Source organism: Scyliorhinus torazame, chromosome 6, assembly GCF_047496885.1.
Source record: "Scyliorhinus torazame isolate Kashiwa2021f chromosome 6, sScyTor2.1, whole genome shotgun sequence".
NCBI classification, from domain to species: Eukaryota; Metazoa; Chordata; class Chondrichthyes; order Carcharhiniformes; family Scyliorhinidae; genus Scyliorhinus; species Scyliorhinus torazame.
The window spans coordinates 5,336,776-5,358,827 of NC_092712.1; the positions used below are offsets into that span (position 1 = coordinate 5,336,776).

At 54.5% G+C, this 22,052-nt stretch overlaps 1 protein-coding gene across 1 annotated transcript in view; it reads right to left on the minus strand.

Moving 5' to 3' along the window:
• Positions 1–4,964: 4,964 nt before the first annotated feature.
• The window catches only part of LOC140424653 (fucolectin-like), a 31,200-nt gene continuing 14,112 nt past the window's right edge, over positions 4,965–22,052 (minus strand). The window contains exons 4-6 of the mRNA XM_072507897.1: positions 21,322–21,604; positions 17,846–18,013; positions 4,965–5,110 (exon numbers count right to left, since the gene is read on the minus strand). Of these exons, the coding sequence (XP_072363998.1) occupies positions 17,851–18,013; positions 21,322–21,604 (446 nt within the window). The 3' untranslated portion in view covers positions 4,965–5,110; positions 17,846–17,850. The remainder of the gene's footprint in view (positions 5,111–17,845; positions 18,014–21,321; positions 21,605–22,052) is intronic.

A 22,052-nucleotide genomic window follows, 5' to 3' on the forward strand; every position in this document is an offset into this window, starting at 1 on the left:
GAAAGCTACTCTAGCGAAGTAGGAACCGGGTGGGTATTGCACCACCGGCAAGAGAGAGAATCACCTGGGCATTGGTGGGGGTCTGGATATCTGTGTGATATAAGCCTCAGGCTTCCGGTTAGGGATAAACGGCAGGCTTGATTCAGTGCTCTCTCCCGTGGAGGTGTCCCAGTGCGGCATCCCCTGGCCTCTGAAGTTTCAGTGCCAACTGGAGAGAGACACACACAGATACTCAAACCCCAGATATCGGCCCAGTAGTGGAGTAGCAGAGATGGCACCCTCTACACGTGTAGCAGTAAAGGTGCTCTCACAACACACCGTGTAGCAGTAAAGGTGCTCTCACAACACACCGTGCAGCAGTAAAGGTGCTCTCACAACACACCGTGTAGCAGTAAAGGTGCTCTCACAACACACCGTGTAGCAGTAAAGGTGCTCTCACATGACAGTTGGTTAGGCTGCAGCCTCCTGGGGTGGCCACTTCCAGAATACAAAATGGACATTTGCAAAGATTGCAGGGAAAATGGACAATGTTAAGAAAGCAAGCAGGTTCAGAGCCTGTCTGCATATTGGAGAAACAGCTCCCAGCCAAGACTGAAACTGTCGGTCCATTAGCATATGGATGGCCCATCTCCGGGAACAAAGGAAGATACTTAAGTAACCGATCTGGCCCCAGACCTCGCGGCGCCAGTTCCCCAAACCGAAAGCAGAAAACAAAGCCAGGCCAACGGCCACCTAGGACACGCCCAGCCATCAGGGCACCCGCCCCTTTATTGGTCAAGATCAATGCGGATGATCGAGATACGGCCCACTTGCTTGGGGCCAAGTTCAAGGCCCCGCCCAAAAGCGCGCGGAGCCCCCCTTTGGGTATAAGAAGAAGGCTCCAAGAGAGAATCGCTCTCTTGGACTCGGCTCTCAAAATGGAGAGACCCGTCCACCAGCTACACCAGAGGCAAGTCAGTCCAAGGTCAACGCTCGCTACCAGACCGACGACCTTAGCTGTTCCCCTTCACCACTTCGACCCCAGCAGCCTCAGAACCGAACAACGGCCATTGTTCCTCTGTCTGAGTGGGCGCCGGAAGCTAAGTATAGGCGTTAGCAAGAGTGATAGTTTCGTCTGTAGTATTTTGTGCATGAGTACATATTACTGTGTGTGTAAATAAATAGTATTGACTTTGAACTAACTAACTGGTGTATTGGCTCTTTGATCAGTATTCGGGTTTGAACCTTGTGGCGGTATCGAGAGATGCCTGGCGACTCTAGAGCAAACATAATTAGGATTAAGGAAGACGACCATATTGTCCGCCATCTTCAGAGCAAAGCAAAGAGAGCAACAAGGCCACAGTTGTTCACCAGAATACCAGAAGGATGTGGAGGCTTTGGAGAGAGTACAGAAAAGGTTTACCAGGATGTTGCCTGGTACGGAGGGTATTAGCTATGAGGAGAGATTGAATAAACTGGGAGTGTTCTCCTTCGAGAGAGACGGAGGCTGAGGAGCTGATAGAAGTTTATAGAATGATTAGGGGTATGGATAGGGTGAACAGTTGGGGGCTTTCTCCCAGGGAGGAAATTACACTTACAGGGGGCACAGGTTCAAGGTGAGGGGGGAAAGGTTCAGTGGAGATGTGCGGGGGAGGTTTTTACACAGAGGGTGGTGGTGGCCTGGAATGCACGGCCCAGTGAGGTGGGTGAGGCAGACACGTTAGCGACCTTTAAGACTTATCTAAGCAGACACATGAACAGACGGGGGATAGAAGGATACAGGCGATCGGTCTGGATAGGACACGTGATCGGCGCAGGCTTGGAGGGCCAAAGGGCCTGTTCCTGTGCTGTATTGTTCTTTGTTTGTTTGTTCTCGGCAACCTGAGGGTGGGGGTCTCGGTTTGTCAGTCCCACGCTTGTTTTGGGAGGGGGAATGCCTACTTTGTACATTTAGGATCTTTCCTTTTAGTGCTTCCCACTGGTTTTCCACAGATTTATCCATTAGTAATGCTGGCCAGTCCACCTCAGCTAAGTCCCTTCTCATTTCTGCTAAATTGCCTTCCCTCAGTTGAAAATGTTTACACCTGCTTTATCTCTGCCCTTGTCCATGGTGAGGCTGAATCGAACTGAATTGCGATCACTATCCCCGATATGGTCATTGTCACTTCACCCACTGCCCTTCGTCATTCCCCAAGGTCTAGAATTGCATCTCCTCATCTTGGGTTTGTCAGTAATTCTTTGAAAACATTTTCCTGGACACACTGCATGTGTTTTTCACCCTCCGTTCCCCTTATATTGTTTGAATCCCAGTTTACATTGGGATAGTTAAAGTCTTGTACTATCATTGTCCTCTCCTTCTTCCAGGCAGACATCCACCGATATATTTGATCTTCAATCTTCCTTTCATTATTTGGGCGTCTGTAATGTACTCCCAGTATATTGCCCCTTTTGTATTTCTATGTCAACCCATAAAGCCTTGTTTGTTGACCCGTTTAGCATATCAGTTCTCAGTTCTGTTCGGACCTCACAAACAGTTAGGAGCTGGTTTAAACACTCTCTCCATCCATCCTGTGAAGGTTTAAATCTCGGATTGAAGGCTGGGGAGCTGAAGCTGACCTTTCTCTCTGCAGCCTGTTTAACCTGAGCCAATTGACCTGGAAGTGAATCTTGATCTGCAAAAACGGCAGACAAGCAGTCGATGTCTGGAGCAGTCGATCTCGGTTTAACTTCTCAGGTAGAGAATGTTAAAGTTGTCTCAGTGAGACTGAAAGTCAACCTGGTGGAAGCCTGTCAGGATGGAGCCGAGCTCAGTGGGGGGATTCTCAGAGTGAAGACCCCGGTGGTTAAAAGTGAAAATCTACAGGCTCTGGTTGAAGACACCATTAGAAGATCGCTGGCTACAAAGACCACTACCTCAGCAGCAAAGAGCCATCACACGCCGTTTAATTCCCATTACTTTCAATCCTTTCCTTACCCCCACCGTGTGTCTGTATTGTGTGTGTCTGGGTGGAGGGTGGGACGGGGTTTGGAGAATAGTTAGATTAGCAGAGCATTGTTCCATTCTTACCATTATATGTTCATCTTTTTCCTTGTTTCAATAAACAATTTTTAAAAATTATTTTACTTGCATATCTGGTGCTTGTAACTCATTGCAGCAGTTAAGGGTCAAAGATCTCAGCAAAATGCACAAATTATTGGCTAATTCACTTCTGTTGGGGTCTGTGGGGCTGGAGTTGACCGTGTTTCGGATATTGTAACACTGTTACCCAGCAGCTCCCACAATTTCTTCACCAAGTGAGACAAAACTGCTGTGAATGTTCTGCCCAATCCTCTGACTCCATGGATGGATACTAGCCGACCCCATGAGGAATGAAACACCTTGAAACAGCGATGTGACGACAACAGCCGTTTCCAAGCAGCAGAGCCTTTGAGTAGAACATAGACTTTCCCACAATGAGAGTCAAATGCCTCCACTACTCTGGGGGCAGCCTCCAGGACACACATGGCAGGGTTTCTGTTATGATAGGATGTTTGCTGCATGCTATACAGTCTGATGCAGCACAACGATGTGACACTCAATGTAGAAGAGGAGGAAGAATCCTCCTATTCCTCAGAGGAAGGAGAGGAGAGCAAGGGGACACGGAGGCTGAGACCTGTCAGTTGCAGGACCGAGGGTTGTTGCAGAGGAACAGGATGTTATTGTAACCAGGAACCAATCATTCAACAGCGGTTCAGCTCATCGATCCCTCAGGAGATAGTGAGCAGACATACCCCTGCCACTGGACAAAACCCTGCCCTGAACCATTACAGTGGCCAAGCAAAGCAACACAGTCAGCGTATGTGCAAAGTCTGCTGTCTGCAATATCCAGGTCCCTTATGGAGATAATGATGACAAGTGTATAAATAATTGCAATATCTATCCATTATCAATTGCACAAACAATTTTGCTGGAGTAAAACATGGATCAGCAAATGTTCTGGACTATGTTAATGTTCAAAACTATACACTGACCCATTCAGTGGCCTGTTTGGTGCCTTCATACTCGGACACTCCGACACAGCGCTGTCCTTGTTGCCTTGGAGAATGTCTTTCCCCATCCTCAGCCGTGAGGAACGTGTTCACAGAATCATAGAATTTACAGTGCCGAACGAGGCCACTCGGCCCATCGAGTCTGCACAGGCTCCTGGGAAAAGCACTTAAGCCCAAGCCTCCACCCTATCCCTGTAACCCAGTGACCCCACCTAACCTTTTTGGACACTAATGGCAATTTATCACAGCCAATCCACCTAACCTGCACGTCTTTGGACTGTGGGAGGAAACCGGAGCACCCGGAGGAAACCCACGCAGACACGGGGAGAACGTGCAGACTCCGCACAGACAGTGACCCAAGCCGGAATCGAACCTGGGACCCTGGAGCTGTGAAGCAACTGCGCTAACCACTGTGCTGTCATGCTGTTGGTCGGCCTCCTCATTCAGGGACCGGTTGGGGCAATTACTGGGACTGCAAAGCCTGCATTGCGACAGGGGTAGACATCAGTGATGGGCTCACAGATGGCGTCCTGACGGAGGGTCCATGGAAACCGGGATTCTCTCATTTTGCAGGGAACCTGACATCAGCCCTTGGTGTGGTCTCACGCTGGTTCAAAGAGATGTAACAGCAATAGCTTTGGGCCACCTGCGAGATAATGTTGTTCACCATTCCGTCTACAGATCTTGGTGCACTTGCACCAATTGCAGATGTTGCTGCATGTGCCTCTCCACGAGGTAGGCCACTCTCTCTCTCAGGTGGAGATCAGACATTCACCAGGAATGTGGTCAATTCTGGGATAATGGTGCAGAGAGGGTGGGATTTCTGTCTCACTGACACTCACCGAGCTGGAGAAAATGGAAATACAATAGAAATCGGACCTGCTGCATTCCCTTCTGTGATTGGTCCAATCTCCATGCTGCTCTGTGTCACATTTATAGAAAGACCAACAGCCAGGTTTTAATTCATTTGCTTTATTTTATGGAGATGCAGAAAGTCGGGGCCTGTGGACATTTGCTGCAACTGGTTGATTGTCTCTCTGGTTTAATTTAGAGGTCCCAGCGCCATCGAGTTCCTGATAACGTTCATCTCTGCCGCCGATAACTGTGAGAAACAGAATGAAACACAAGTTGTTCTCAATCAACATGGATGGAATCATCTAGAAAGCTTGGAAAGGGCAGGATTTTACAGCCCTTCCTGCCGGCACGGTCTCCCCGTGCCCCCCATGGTGAGCCGCTGTGGTGGGTTCCCTGCCGGTGGAATGGGCCATGCAGGCAACGTGCTGGATCCCCCCTTCTCCTGGTGGCCCTGACCTCTGCTGTGGTCACTGGGGGCAGCAACATCAATATATATTTAGATCACACCCATAACATAAGGACAACCTCCCAAGATGCTTTGTAACAACATGAACAAAGTTAGACACGGAGCCACAGGAGGAGATATTCGGTCAGAGGAGGATTCGAGGAGTTTCGAATGGAGGAAAGTGAGGCAGAGAGCGGGAGAGATGTTTTTTATTTTGTTCCCAGGGTGTGGGAGTCACTGACGAGGTCGCCATTTATTACCCACCCCGAATTCAGAGAATCCACTGACTCTCCACCTCGCCCACTCCCCCATCCTATCCCCATTACCCCACGCATTGATCACGGCCAATCCACATAACCTGCACATCTTTGGACTGTGGGAGGAAACCGGAGCACCCGGAGGAAACCCACGCACACACGGGGAGGACGTGAAGATTCCGCACAGACAGTGACCCGAGGTCCGGATCAAACCCGGGTCCCTGGTGCTGTGAGGCAGCAGTGCTAATCACTGTGCCACCGTGACCTTGTGCAGACAGTGGTGAGCTACTTCTCAAACCGCTGCAGTCCCTGTGGTGTAGGTACACCCACAGTGCTGTAAGGGAGGGAGTTTCAGGCCTTTCCCAGGATTGTGCCGACATCGCGGGATTTGTGCCGGGCACAACGTGGCCACAAGATCACCCCCATTGTGTGCAGCTTTGATTGTACTGGAGAGAGCTGGAGGATGGGGGTGTACAGGGAGAGAGCGGGAGGATGGAGTTGTACAGGGAGAGAGGTGGAGGATGGGGTTGTGCTGAGAGAGAGCTGGAGGAAGGAGTTGTACAGGGAGAGAGCTGGAGGATGGGGGTGTACAGGGAGAGAGCTGGAGGATGGGGTTGTACTGAGAGAGAGCTGGAGGATGGAGTTGTAGAGGGAAGAGCTGGAGGATGGGGTTGTACAGGGAGAGAGCTGGAGGATGGGGTTGTACAGGGAGAGAGCTGGAGGATGGGGGTGTACAGAGAGAGAGCTGGAGGATGGAGTTGTAGAGGGAGAGAGGTGGAGGATGGAGTTGTACAGGGAGAGAGCTGGAGGAAGGAGTTGTACACGGAGAGAGCTGGAGGATGGGGTTGTACAGGGAGAGAGCTGGAGGATGGGGTGTACAGGGAGAGAGCTGGAGGATGGGGTTGTACAGGGAGAGCTGGAGGATGGAGTTGTAGAGGGAGAGAGCTGGAGGATGGGGTTGTACAGGGAGAGCTGGAGGATGGGGTTGTACAGAGAGAGAGCTGGAGGATGGAGATGTAGAGGGAGAGAGCTGGAGGATGGAGTTGTACAGGGAGAGAGCTGGAGGATGGGGTTGTACAGAGAGAGAGCTGGAGGATGGGGGTGTACAGGGAGAGAGCTGGAGGATGGGGGTGTACAGGGAGAGAGCTGGAGGATGGGGGTGTACAGAGAGAGAGCTGGAGGATGGGGGTGTACAGGGAGAGAGCTGGAGGATGGGTGTGTACAGAGAGAGAGCTGGAGGATGGGGTTGTACAGGGAGAGAGCTGGAGGATGGGGGTGTACAGAGAGAGAGCGGGAGGATGGAGTTGTACAGGGAGAGAGCTGGAGGATGGGGTTGTGCTGAGAGAGAGCTGGAGGAAGGAGTTGTACACGGAGAGAGCTGGAGGATGGGGTTGTACAGGGAGAGAGCTGGAGGATGGGGTGTACAGGGAGAGAGCTGGAGGATGGGGTTGTACAGGGAGAGCTGGAGGATGGAGTTGTAGAGGGAGAGAGGTGGAGGATGGAGTTGTAGAGGGAGAGAGGTGGAGGATGGAGTTGTACAGGGAGAGAGGTGGAGGATGGGGGTGTACAGGGAGAGAGCTGGAGGATGGGGTTGTACAGGGAGAGCTGGAGGATGGAGTTGTAGAGGGAGAGAGCTGGAGGATGGGGGTTGTACAGGGAGAGAGCTGGTGGATGGGGTGTACAGGGAGAGATCTGGAGGATGGGGTTGTACAGAGAGAGAGCTGGAGGATGGGGTTGTACGGGGAGAGAGCTGGAGGATGGGGTTGTACAGGGAGAAAGCTGGAGGATGGGGGTGTACAGGGAGAGAGCTGGAGGATGGGGGTGTACAGGGAGAGAGCTGGAGGATGGGGTTGTACAGGGAGAGAGCTGGAGGATGGGGTTGTACAGGGAGAGAGCTGGAGGATGGGGGTTGTACAGGGAGAGAGCTGGAGGATGGGGGTGTACAGGGAGAGAGCTGGAGGATGGGGTTGTACAGGGAGAAAGCTGGAGGATGGGGGTGTACAGAGAGAGAGCTGGAGGATGGGGGTGTACAGGGAGAGAGCTGGAGGATGGGGTTGTACAGAGAGAGAGCTGGAGGATGGGGTTGTACAGGGAGAGAGCTGGAGGATGGGGTTGTACAGGGAGAGAGCTGGAGGATGGGGTTGTACAGAGAGAGAGCTGGAGGATGGGGTTGTACAGAGAGATAGCTGGAGGATGGGGGTGTACAGGGAGAGAGCTGGAGGATGGGGGTGTACAGGGAGAGAGCTGGAGGATGGGGTTGTACAGAGAGAGAGCTGGAGGATGGGGTGTACAGGGAGAGAGCTGGAGGATGGGGGTGTACAGGGAGAGAGCTGGAGGATGGGGGTGTACAGAGAGAGAGCTGGAGGATGGGGTTGTACAGGGAGAGAGCAGGAGGATGGGGGTGTACAGGGAGAGAGCTGGAGGATGGGGGTGTACAGAGAGAGAGCTGGAGGATGGGGGTGTACAGGGAGAGAGCTGGAGGATGGGGGTGTACAGGGAGAGAGCTGGAGGATGGGGGTGTACAGGGAGAGAGCTGGAGGATGGGGGTGTACAGGGAGAGAGCTGGAGGATGGGGGTGTGCAGGGAGAGAGCTGGAGGATGGGGTTGTACAGGGAGAGAGCTGGAGGATGGGGTTGTACAGGGAGAGAGCTGGAGGATGGGGGTGTACAGAGAGAGAGCTGGAGGATGGGGTGTACAGGGAGAGAGCTGGAGGATGGGGGTGTACAGGGAGAGAGCTGGAGGATGGGGTTGTACAGGGAGAGAGCTGGAGGATGGGGGTGTACAGGGAGAGAGCTGGAGGATGGGGTTGTACAGGGAGAGAGCTAGAGGATGGGGTTGTACTGAGAGAGAGCTGGAGGATGGGGGTGTACAGAGAGAGAGCTGGAGGATGGGGTGTACAGGGAGAGAGCTGGAGGATGGGGGGTACAGGGAGAGAGCTGGAGGATGGGGGTGTACAGGGAGAGAGCTGGAGGATGGGGGTGTACAGGGAGAGACCTGGAGGATGGGGGTGTACAGGGAGAGAGCTGGAGGATGGGGTTGTACAGAGAGAGAGCTGGAGGATGGGGTTGTACAGGGAGAGAGCTGGAGGATGGGGGTGTACAGGGAGAGAGCTGGAGGATGGGGTTGTACAGGGAGAGAGCTGGAGGATGGGGGTGTACAGGGAGAGAGCTGGAGGATGGGGGTGTACTGGGAGAGAGCTGGAGAATGGGGGTGTACAGGGAGAGAGCTGGAGGATGGGGTTGTACAGAGAGAGAGCTGGAGGATGGGGTTGTACAGGGAGAGAGCTGGAGAATGGGGTTGTACAGGGAGAGAGCTGGAGGATGGGGGTGTACAGGGAGAGAGCTGGAGGATGGGGTTGTACAGGGAGAGAGCTGGAGGATGGGGGTGTACAGGGAGAGAGCTGGAGGATGGGGGTGTACAGGGAGAGAGCTGGAGGATGGGGGTGTACAGGGAGAGAGCTGGAGGATGGGGGTGTACAGGGAGAGAGCTGGAGGATGGGGGTGTACAGAGAGAGAGCTGGAGGATGGGGTTGTACAGGGAGAGAGCTGGAGGATGGGGTTGTACAGGGAGAGAGCTGGAGGATGGGGTTGTACAGGGAGAGAGCTAGAGGATGGGGTTGTACTGAGAGAGAGCTGGAGGATGGGGGTGTACAGAGAGAGAGCTGGAGGATGGGGGTGTACAGGGAGAGAGCTGGAGGATGGGGGTGTACAGGGAGAGAGCTGGAGGATGGGGGTGTACAGGGAGAGAGCTGGAGGATGGGGGTGTACAGAGAGAGAGCTGGAGGATGGGGTTGTACAGGGAGAGAGCTGGAGGATGGGGTTGTACAGGGAGAGAGCTGGAGGATGGGGGTGTACAGGGAGAGAGCTGGCGGATGGGGTTGTACAGGGAGAGAGCTGGAGGATTGGGTTGTACAGGGAGAGAGCTGGAGGATGGGGTTGTACAGGGAGAGAGCTGGAGGATGGGGGTGTACAGGGAGAGAGCTGGAGGATGGGGTTGTACAGGGAGAGAGCTGGAGGATGGGGTTGTACAGGGAGAGAGCTGGAGGATGGGGTTGTACAGGGAGAGAGCTGGAGGATGGGGGTGTACAGGGAGAGAGCTGGAGGATGGGGGTGTACAGGGAGAGAGCTGGAGGATGGGGGTGTACAGGGAGAGAGCTGGAGGATGGGGTTGTACAGAGAGAGAGCTGGAGGATGGGGGTGTACAGAGAGAGAGCGGGAGGATGGGGTTGTACAGGGAGAGAGCTGGAGGATGGGGGTGTACAGGGAGAGAGCTGGAGGATGGGGTTTTACAGAGAGAGAGCTGGAGGATGGGGGTGTACAGGGAGAGAGCTGGAGGATGGGGTTGTACAGGGAGAGTGCTGGAGGATGGGGTTGTACAGGGAGTGCTGGAGGATGGGGGTGTACAGAGAGAGAGCTGGAGGATGGGGTTGTACAGGGAGAGAGCGGGAGGATGGGGTTGTACAGAGAGAGAGCTGGAGGATGGGGGTGTACAGAGAGAGAGCGGGAGGATGGAGTTGTACAGGGAGAGAGCTGGAGGGTGGGGTTGTACTGAGAGAGAGCTGGAGGATGGAGTTGTAGAGGGAAGAGCTGGAGGATGGGGTTGTACAGGGAGAGAGCTGGAGCATGGGGTTGTACAGGGAGAGAGCTGGAGGATGGGGGTGTCCAGAGAGAGAGCGGGAGGATGGAGTTGTACAGGAAGAGAGCTGGAGGATGGGGTTGTGCTGAGGGAGAGCTGGAGGAAGGAGTTGTACACGGAGAGAGCTGGAGGATGGGGTTGTACAGGGACAGAGCTGGAGGATGGGGTTGTAAAGGGAGAGCTGGAGGATGGAGTTGTAGAGGGAGAGAGCTGGAGGATGGAGTTGTACAGGGAGAGAGCTGGAGGATGGGGGTGTACAGGGAGAGAGCTGGAGGATGGGGTTGTACAGAGAGAGAGCTGGAGGATGGAGTTGTAGAGGGAGGGAGCTGGAGGATGGAGTTGTACAGGGAGAGAGCTGGAGGATGGGGGTGTACAGAGAGAGAGCTGGAGGATGGAGTTGTACAGGGAGAGAGCTGGAGGATGGGGGTGTACAGAAAGAGAGCTGGAGGATGGGGGTGTACAGATTGAGAGCTGGAGGATGGGGTTGTACAGGGAGAGAGCTGGAGGATGGGGTTGTACAGGGAGAGAGCTGGAGGATGGGGTGTACAGAGAGAGAGCTGGAGGATGGGGTTGTACAGGGAGAGAGCTGGAGGATGGGGTTGTACAGGGAGAGAGCTGGAGGATGGGGTTGTACAGGGAGAGAGCTGGAGGATGGGGTTGTACAGGGAGAGAGCTGGAGGATGGGGGTGTACAGGGAGAGAGCTGGAGGATGGGGGTGTACAGGGAGAGAGCTGGAGGATGGGGTTGTACAGGGAGAGAGCTGGAGGATGGGGTTGTACTGAGAGAGAGCTGGAGGATGGGGTTGTACAGGGAGAGAGCTGGAGGATGGGGTTGTACAGGGAGAGAGCTGGAGGATGGGGTTGTACAGCGAGAGAGCTGGAGGATGGGGTTGTACAGAGAGAGAGCTGGAGGATGGGGGTGTACAGGGAGAGAGCTGGAGGATGGGGGTGTACAGGGAGAGAGCTGGAGGATGGGGTTGTACAGAGAGAGAGCTGGAGGATGGGGTTGTACAGGGAGAGTGCTGGAGGATGGGGTTGTACAGGGAGTGCTGGAGGATGGGGGTGTACAGAGAGAGAGCTGGAGGATGGGGTTGTACAGGGAGAGAGCGGGAGGATGGGGTTGTACAGAGAGAGAGCTACAGGATGGGGGTGTACAGAGAGAGAGCGGGAGGATGGAGTTGTACAGGGAGAGAGCTGGAGGATGGGGTTGTGCTGAGAGAGAGCTGGAGGAAGGAGTTGTACATGGAGAGAGCTGGAGGATGGAGTTGTACTGAGAGAGAGCTGGAGGATGGAGTTGTAGAGGGAAGAGCTGGAGGATGGGGTTGTACAGGGAGAGAGCTGGAGGATGGAGTTGTACAGGGAGAGAGCTGGAGGATGGGGGTGTACAGATAGAGAGCTGGAGGAAGGGGGTGTACAGAGAGAGAGCGGGAGGATGGAGTTGTACAGGGAGAGAGCTGGAGGATGGGGTTGTGCTGAGAGAGAGCTGGAGGAAGGAGTTGTACACGGAGAGAGCTGGAGGATGGGGTTGTACAGGGAGAGAGCTGGAGGATGGGAGTGTACAGGGAGAGAGCTGGAGGATGGAGTTGTACAGGGAGAGAGCTGGAGGATGGGGTTGTACAGAGAGAGAGCTGGAGGATGGAGTTGTAGAGGGAGAGAGCTGGAGGAAGGAGTTGTACAGGGAGAGAGCTGGAGGATGGGGGTGTACAGAGAGAGAGCTGGAGGATGTAGTTGTACAGGGAGAGAGCTGGAGGATGGGGGTGTACAGAGAGAGAGCTGGAGGATGGGGTTGTACAGGGAGAGAGCTGGAGAATGGGGGTGTACAGAGAGAGAGCTGGAGGATGGGGTGTACAGGGAGAGAGCTGGAGGATGGGGGTGTACAGGGAGAGAGCTGGAGGATGGGGGTGTACAGGGAGAGAGCTGGAGGATGGGGGTGTACAGGGAGAGAGCTGGAGGATGGGGGTGTACAGGGAGAGAGCTGGAGGATGGGGGTGTACAGAGAGAGCGCGGGAGGATGGAGTTGTACAGGGAGAGAGCTGGAGGATGGGGTTGTGCTGAGAGAGAGCTGGAGGAAGGAGTTGTACACGGAGAGAGCTGGAGGATGGAGTTGTACTGAGAGAGAGCTGGAGGATGGAGTTGTAGAGGGAAGAGCTGGAGGATGGGGTTGTACAGGGAGAGAGCTGGAGGATGGGGTTGTACAGGGAGAGAGCTGGAGGATGGGGGTGTACAGAGAGAGAGCTGGAGGAAGGGGGTGTACAGAGAGAGAGCGGGAGGATGGTGTTGTACAGGGAGAGAGCTGGAGGATGGGGTTGTGCTGAGAGAGAGCTGGAGGAAGGAGTTGTACACGGAGAGAGCTGGAGGATGGGGTTGTACAGGGAGAGAGCTGGAGGATGGGGTGTACAGGGAGAGAGCTGGAGGATGGGGGTGTACAGGGAGAGAGCTGGAGGATGGGGTTGTACAGGGAGAGCTGGAGGATGGAGTTGTAGAGGGAGAGAGCTGGAGGATGGAGTTGTACAGGGAGAGAGCTGGAGGATGGGGGTGTACAGGGAGAGAGCTGGAGGATGGGGTTGTACAGAGAGAGAGCTGGAGAATGGAGTTGTAGAGGGAGAGACCTGGAGGATGGAGTTGTACAGGGAGAGAGCTGGAGGATGGGGTTGTATAGAGAGAGAGCTGGAGGATGGAGTTGTAGAGGGAGAGAGCTGGATGATGGAGTTGTACAGGGAGAGAGCTGGAGGATGGGGGTGTACAGAGAGAGATCTGGAGGATGGAGTTGTACAGGGAGAGAGCTGGAGGATGGGGGTGTACAGAGAGAGAGCTGGAGGATGGGGTTGTACAGGGAGAGAGCTGGAGGATGGGGTGTACAGGGAGAGAGCTGGAGGATGGGGGTGTACAGGGAGAGAGCTGGAGGATGGGGTGTACAGGGAGAGAGCTGGAGGATGGGGTTGTACAGGGAGAGAGCTGGAGGATGGGGGTGTACAGGGAGAGAGCTGGAGGATGGGGTTGTACAGGGAGAGAGCTGGAGGATGGGGTTGTACAGGGAGAGAGCTGGAGGATGGGGTTGTACAGGGAGAGAGCTGGAGGATGGGGGTGTACAGGGAGAGAGCTGGAGAATGGGGGTGTACAGGGAGAGAGCTGGAGGATGGGGGTGTACAGAGAGAGAGCTGGAGGATGGGGTTGTACAGAGAGAGAGCTGGAGGATGGGGTTGTACAGGGAGAGTGCTGGAGGATGGGGTTGTACAGGGAGTGCTGGAGGATGGGGGTGTACAGAGAGAGAGCTGGAGGATGGGGTTGTACAGGGAGAGAGCGGGAGGATGGGGTTGTACAGAGAGAGAGCTACAGGATGGGGGTGTACAGAGAGAGAGCTGGAGGATGGGGTGTACAGGGAGAGAGCTGGAGGATGGGGGTGTACAGGGAGACAGCTGGAGGATGGGGGTGTACAGGGAGAGCTGGAGGTTGGAGTTGTAGAGGGAGAGAGCTGGAGAATGGAGTTGTACAGGGAGAGAGCTGGAGGATGGGGGTGTACAGCGAGAGAGCTGGAGGATGGAGTTGTACAGGGAGAGAGCTGGAGGATGGGGGTGTACAGAGAGAGAGCTGGAGGATGGGGTTGTACAGGGAGAGAGCTGGAGGATGGGGTTGTACTGAGAGAGAGCTGGAGGATGGGGTTGTACAGAGAGAGAGCTGGAGGATGGGGTTGTACAGAGAGAGAGCTGGAGGATGGGGTTGTACAGAGAGAGAGCTGGAGGATGGGGGTGTACAGGGAGAGAGCTGGAGGATGGGGTTGTAGAGGGAGAGAGCTGGAGGATGGGGGTGTACAGGGAGAGAGCTGGAGGATGGGGTTGTAGAGGGAGAGAGCTGGAGGATGGAGTTGTAGAGGGAGAGAGCTGGAGGATGGAGTTGTACAGGGAGATAGCTGGAGGATGGGGGTGTACAGCGAGAGAGCTGGAGGATGGAGTTGTACAGGGAGAGAGCTGGAGGATGGGGGTGTACAAAGAGAGCTGGAGGATGGGGTTGTACAGGGAGAGAGCTGGAGGATGGGGTTGTACTGAGAGAGAGCTGGAGGATGGGGTTGTACAGGGAGAGAGTTGGAGGATGGGGTTGTACAGGGAGAGAGCTGGAGGATGCGGTTGTACAGGGAGAGAGCTGGAGGATGGGGTTGTACAGAGAGAGAGCTGGAGGATGGGGGTGTACAGGGAGAGAGCTGGAGGATGGGGGTGTACAGGGAGAGAGCTGGAGGATGGTGGTGTACAGGGAGAGAGCTGGAGGTTGGGGTTGTACAGAGAGAGAGCTGGAGGATGGGGTTGTACAGGGAGAGAGCTGGAGGATGGGGGTGTACAGGGAGAGAGCTGGAGGATGGGGTGTACAGGGAGAGAGCTGGAGGATGGGGGTGTACAGGGAGAGAGCTGGAGGATGGGGGTGTACAGGGAGAGAGCTGGAGGATGGGGGTGTACAGGGAGAGAGCTGGAGGATGGGGTGTACAGGGAGAGAGCTGGAGGATGGGGGTGTACAGGGAGAGAGCTGGAGGATGGGGTTGTACAGAGAGAGAGCTGGAGGATGGGGTTGTACAGAGAGAGAGCTGGAGGATGGGGTGTACAGGGAGAGAGCTGGAGGATGGGGTTGTACAGGGAGAGAGCTGGAGGATGGGGTTGTACAGGGAGAGAGCTGGAGGATGGGGGTGTACAGGGAGAGAGCTGGAGGATGAGGGTGTACAGGGAGAGAGCTGGAGGATGGGGTTGTACAGGGAGAGAGCTGGAGGATGGGGGTGTACAGGGAGAGAGCTGGAGGATGGGGGTGTACAGGGAGAGAGCTGGAGGATGGGAGTGTACAGGGAGAGAGCTGGAGGATGGGGGTGTACAGAGAGAGAGCTGGAGGATGGGGTGTACAGGGAGAGAGCTGGAGGATGGGGTTGTACAGGGAGAGACCTGGAGGATGGGGTTGTACAGAGAGAGAGCTGGAGGATGGGGTTGTACAGGGAGAGAGCTGGAGGATGGGGGTGTACAGGGAGAGAGCTGGAGGATGGGGGTGTACAGGGAGAGAGCTGGAGGATGGGGGTGTACAGGGAGAGAGCTGGAGGAGGGGGGTGTACAGGGAGGGAGCTGGAGGATGGGGGTGTACAGGGAGAGAGCTGGAGGATGGGGTTGTACAGGGAGAGAGCTGGAGGATGGGGTTGTACAGGGAGAGAGCTGGAGGATGGGGTTGTACAGGGAGAGAGCTGGAGGATGGGGGTGTACAGAGAGAGAGCTGGAGGATGGGGTGTACAGGGAGAGAGCTGGAGGATGGGGGTGTACAGGGAGACAGCTGGAGGATGGGGGTGTACAGGGAGAGAGCTGGAGGATGGGGTTGTACAGGGAGAGAGCTGGAGGTTGGAGTTGTAGAGGGAGAGAGCTGGAGAATGGAGTTGTACAGGGAGAGAGCTGGAGGATGGGGGTGTACAGCGAGAGAGCTGGAGGATGGAGTTGTACAGGGAGAGAGCTGGAGGATGGGGGTGTACAGCGAGAGAGCTGGAGGATGGGGGTGTACAGCGAGAGAGCTGGAGGATGGGGTTGTACAGGGAGAGAGCTGGAGGATGGGGTTGTACTGAGAGAGAGCTGGAGGATGGGGTTGTACAGAGAGAGAGCTGGAGGATGGGGTTGTACAGAGAGAGAGCTGGAGGATGGGGGTGTACAGGGAGAGAGCTGGAGGATGGGGTTGTACAGAGAGAGAGCTGGAGGATGGGGGTGTACAAAGAGAGAGCTGGAGGATGGGGTTGTACAGGGAGAGAGCTGGAGGATGGGGTTGTACAGGGAGAGAGCTGGAGGATGGGGGTGTACAGGGATAGAGCTGGAGGATGGGGTTGTAGAGGGAGAGAGCTGGAGGATGGGGGTGTACAGGGAGAGAGCTGGAGGATGGGGTTGTAGAGGGAGAGAGCTGGAGGATGGAGTTGTAGAGGGAGAGAGCTGGAGGATGGGGTGTACAGGGAGAGAGCTGGAGGATGGGGTTGAACAGGGAGAGAGCTGGAGGATGGGGTTGTACAGGGAGAGAGCTGGAGGATGGGGTTGTACAGGGAGAGAGCTGGAGGATGGGGGTGTACAGAGAGAGAGCTGGAGGATGGGATTGTACAGGGAGAGAGCTGGAGGATGGGGGTGTACAGAGAGAGAGCGGGAGGATGGTGTTGTACAGGGAGAGAGCTGGAGGATGGGGTTGTGCTGAGAGAGAGCTGGAGGAAGGAGTTGTACACGGAGAGAGCTGGAGGATGGGGTTGTACAGGGAGAGAGCTGGAGGATGGGGTGTACAGGGAGAGAGCTGGAGGATGGGGGTGTACAGGGAGAGAGCTGGAGAATGGGGTTGTACAGGGAGAGCTGGAGGATGGAGTTGTAGAGGGAGAGAGCTGGAGGATGGAGTTGTAGAGGGAGAGAGCTGGAGGATGGGGTTGTACAGAGAGAGAGCTGGAGGATGGAGTTGTAGAGGGAGAGAGCTGGAGGATGGAGTTGTACAGGGAGAGAGCTGGAGGATGGGGTTGTACAGAGAGAGAGCTGGAGGATGGAGTTGTAGAGGGAGAGAGCTGGAGGATGGGGTTGTACAGGGAGAGAGCTGGAGGATGGGGGTGTACAGAGAGAGAGCTGGAGGATGGAGTTGTACAGGGAGAGAGCTGGAGGATGGGGGTGTACAGAGAGAGAGCTGGAGGACGGGGTTGTACAGGGAGAGAGCTGGAGGATCGGGGTGTACAGAGAGAGACCTGGAGGATGGTGTGTACAGGGAGAGAGCTGGAGGATGGGGGTGTACAGGGAGAGAGCTGGAGGATGGGGTGTACAGGGAGAGAGCTGGAGGATGGGGTTGTACAGGGAGAGAGCTGGAGGATGGGGGTGTACAGGGAGAGAGCTGGAGGATGGGGGTGTACAGGGAGAGAGCTGGAGGATGGGGTGTACAGGGAGAGAGCTGGAGGATGGGGGTGTACAGGGAGAGAGCTGGAGGATGGGGGTGTACAGGGAGAGAGCTGGAGGATGGGGGTGTACAGGGAGAGAGCTGGAGGATGGGGTTGTACAGAGAGAGAGCTGGAGGATGGGGTTGTACAGGGAGAGAGCTGGAGGATGGGGGTGTACAGGGAGAGAGCTGGAGGATGGGGTTGTACAGGGAGAGAGCTGGAGGATGGGGGTGTACAGGGAGAGAGCTGGAGGATGGGGGTGTACAGGGAGAGAGCTGGAGGATGGGGTTGTACAGAGAGAGAGCTGGAGGATGGGGGTGTACAGGGAGAGAGCTGGAGGATGGGGGTGTACAGAGAGAGAGCTGGAGGATGGGGGTGTACAGAGAGAGAGCTGGAGGATGGGGGTGTACAGGGTGGATCAGCCATGCTCATGTTGAATTATGGAGCAGGTTCAAAGGGCCGAATGGTCTAATCCTGTTCCTATTTTCTATGATGCTGTGAGTTGTTACCCAATGGTGAAGGGACTTTGGACCCAGCCCCTCGCCAAACAATCCATCGGCTGTTTGAGGGAGGGATCACTGATCGGCTCCAAAACCTGAACCAGCTCCATGTCCTCAGGGCAGTACCACAGGGGCAGGTAGGGGGATAACATGGGGAATGGGATCAGAATGTGGACTGGACTAAACCCCAGGATCCCGAGGGGGTGCCGGCTGCCCAGGGGTTTGATCAAAGGTGAGACAACTTCACTTACCAGCTTTAACAGCCAACCCAACCCCTCTCGCTGCCGTAAATCTCCACCTCACAGAGACTCAGGTATTCATGTCTTCCTGGGATGATGACATTCACATAGCGACCACGCATGCGTCGACATTCAAAGGTTTCAGACTCACCAGCTGCGAGTGAGTTGATGGTGGCACATCTGGAAAAATAGCTTCATGTTAAAATGTGAATGTGTGACCCAAGTAGTAATAATAATAATCTTTATCAGTGTCACAAGTAGGCTGACATTTACACCGCAATGAAGTCACTGTGAAAATCCCCTAGTCGCCTCACTCCGGCGCCTGTTCAGGTACACGGAGGGAGAATTCAGAATGTCCAATTCACCTAACAGCATAGGCTGGATTCTCTGGAGCCCCGCGCAGTAATCGCGTTTGGGGCGGGGGCGGAGAAACACGAGAATCGGGCCCGGCAGTTCTCCGGTCGATCGCTCACCGACGAATCACGCCGCGTGGCTGGGGGGCCATTGCCAGAGGCCTTCCCAGCGATACTTGGCTCCCAGCAGGCCGAGTTCCCAGCGGAATGGTTCTAAACACGCCTGGCCGGTTGTGACACACGCGCGGCGGCTACGGACTCAGTCCGCGGCCGCCCTGGCGGGGGGGGGATCAAGCAACGGGGGTGGGGGCGGGTGGCTTATGGGTGGCCGGGGCAGTGCTCGGGTGAGTCAGATGAAGGGGCGCAAGGCAGATCGATGGCCATAGTTTCTTGGTCCTGGTCCGACTCACCATGGTGCTCGGCTTCGCCGCGATTGGCCGCTGCCGTGCGCATGCGCGGACTCTGAACCGGACGTGCGGGGGCCCGTATCCGCGGCCAAAGCTGCGTCAATTACTCTGGGCCCCTGCCAGCCCCTTCACGTTGAGTGAATAACTCTACATTTCTTTCAGGACAGTCGGGAGTAAAACGCCAGCGTTTTCACACTGGCCTGGGGGCATAGCCCCATTTTTGGAGAATCCGTCTTTCGGGACTTGTGGGAGGAATCCGGAGCACCCGGAGGAAATCCACGCCGGCATGGAGAGAACGTGCAAACTCCACACAGACAGTGACCCAAGCCGGGAACAAAGAAACAAAGAAAATAGAAAAATACAGCACAGGAACAGGCCCTTTGGCCGTCCGAGCCCGTGCCGACCATACTGCCCGACTAAACTACAATCTTCTACACTTCCTGGTCCGTATCCCTCTATTCCCATCCTATTCATGTATTTGTCAAGATGCCCCTTAAACGTCACTATCGTCCCTGCTTCCACTACCTCCTCCGGTAGCGAGTTCCAGGCACCCACTACCCTCTGTGTAAAAAACCTGCCTCGTACATCTCCTCTAAACCGTTCCAGTCTCACCTTAAACCTATGCCCCTAGTAATTGACCCCTCTACCCCGGGGAAAAGCCTCTGACTATCCACTCTGTCTATGCCCCTCATAATTTTGTAGACTTCTATCAGGTCGCCCCTCAACCTCCGTCGTTCCAGTGAGAACAAACCGAGTTTATTCAACCGCTCCTCATAGCTAATACCCTCCATACCAGGCAACATTCTGGTAAATCTCTTCTGCACCCTCTCTAAAGCCTCCACATCCTTCTGGTAGTGTGGCGACCAGAATTGAACACTATACTCCAAGTGTGGCCTAACTAAGGTTCTGTACAGCTGCAACATGACTTGCCAATTCTTATACTCAATGCTCCGGCCAATGAAGGCAAGCATGCCATATGCCTTCTTGACTACCTTCTCCACCTGTGTTGCCCCTTTCAGTGACCTGTGGACCTGTACACCTAGATCTCTCTGACTGTCAATACTCTTGAGGGTTCTACCATTCACTGTATATTCCCTCCCTGTATTAGACCTTCCAAAATGCATTACCTCACATTTGTCCGGATTAAACTCCATCTGCCATCTCTCCGCCCAAGTCTCCAAACAATCTAAATCCTGCTGTATCCTCTGACAGTCCTCATCGCAATCCGCAATTCCACCAACCTTTGTGTCGTCTGCAAACTTACTAATCAGACCAGTTACATTTTCCTCCAAATCATTTATATATACTACGAACAGCAAAGGTCCCAGCACTGATCCCTGCTGGACACCACTAGTCACAGCCCTCCAATTAGAAAATCACCCTTCCATTGCTACTCTCTGCCTTCTATGAGCTAGCCAGTTCTGTATCCACCTTGCCAGCTCACCCCTGATCCCGTGTGACTTCACCTTTTGTACTAGTCTACCATGAGGGACCTTGTCAAAGGCCTTACTGAAGTCCATATAGACAACATCCACTGCCCTACCTGCATCAATCATCTTTGTGACCTCCTCGAAAAACTCTATCAAGTTAGTGAGACACGACCTCCCCTTCACAAAACCATGCTGCCTCTCGCTAATACATCCAATTGCTTCCAAATGAGAGTAGATCCTGTCTTGAAGAATTCTCTCCCGTAATCAATGCCATATCACTGACGTAAGGCTCACCGGCCTGTAGTTCCCTGGATTATAAAGGAACAACATTGGCTATTCTCCAGTTCTCCGGGACATCACCTGAAGACAGTGACAGAAGACAGAAGATTTCTGTCAAGGCCTCAGCAATTTCCTCTCTAGTGTCCTTCAGTATTCTGGGGTAGATCCCATCAGGCCCTGGGGACTTATCCACCTTAATATTTTTTAAGACGCCCAACACCTCGTCTTTTTGGATCTCAATGTGACCCAGACTATCTACACACCCTTCTCCAGACTCAACATCTACCAATTTCTTCTCTTTGGTGAATACTGATGCAAAGTATTCATTTAGTACCTCGCCCATTTCCTCTGGCTCCACACATAGATTCCCTTGCCTATCCTTCAGTGGGCCAACCCTTTCCCTGGCTACCCTCTTGCTTTTTATGTACGTGTAAAAAGCCTTGGGATTTTCCTGAACCCTATTTATCATAGATAGAATTTACAGTGCAGAAGGAGGCCATTCGGCCCATCGAGTCTGCACCGGCTCTTTGAAAGAGCACCCTACCCAAGCCCACACCTCCACCCCATCCCCATAACCCAGTAACCCCACCCAACACTAAGGGAAATTTTGGACACTAAGGGCAATTTATCATGGCCAATCCACCTAACCTGCACATCTTTGGACTGTGGGAGGAAACCGGAGCACCCGGAGGAAACCCACGCACACACGGGGAGGGTGTGCAGACTCCGCACAGACAGTGACAGATATAATCTAACACCAACATATGGACTAGACCTGTACTTACTGCTGGGAGCCGAACGTAGCCAGTAAGATCCCACCAATGGCAATGACAGAATGGACCAGTTATTTTTTTGAGTGACGTTAGTTGGGAGAAATGTCGGCAGGAATACGGCAAGGTTCAGTTGCAGCAACCACGACGCACATTCCCACCACATCCACCCCTCCTCCTACACAATCACTGTGGCCCCTTGCTCCCACCCTCACCCCACTGGAGGCTTTACCCTCCTCTCCAACTTACATAGGGTTGTTGTTGCCATTATTGTCCAGCGAGTCTCCAATCCGAATCTCTGCTCCGTTGAGACGTTCGGGACAACAGTCCCCTCTGTTGGTGATTCTGACTGAGTGTATCTCCTGCGACCTGTGTAAATCTGCTCTCCACCAAGGATTCAGGTCGTTTTGTGTAGCCGTACAGGATGATCTCCCCCAATTGGAATCTGTGTTTCCATCCACAGCATTAATTGGACCACTATGAAAATCATAGACACTGGACTGTGTAGCTCGAGCGGTGCCAGATAGATTCACTGCAAGAACAAACACAGTCACTGAAACCTCACGCACCATCATTGCCACATTGATAGACTTTCACTGCAGGAAAGGTGGAACAAGCTGAACATCCCAGATCTGCCAGAGAATCAATGGAAGCAGCAGAAAGCTTAAAGCTCAGAATTGGGACAATATTGGGCTGGAATCTGCTGGGGGAATAACCGCGAGTTAATGACACACGCTGTGGGCAGCAAGGTCAGGATAAGTGCTGCTCTGCGAATTGCGAGTTTGAAAGTTGGTCCACACTGAGTTCTGAGGTCACCCTTCAACATTTTTATGAGACAAACGAAACCCAGCCTGACAATCCTTTCCTGATATGTACGCCCACACGTTACTGGTATCGTCCTTGTGATGTGCGATCAATGACCACTAAAGCGAGGCTGTAGTCCAACTGAAGGCTTTAATAAGCTAGATGATTCCCCCAGC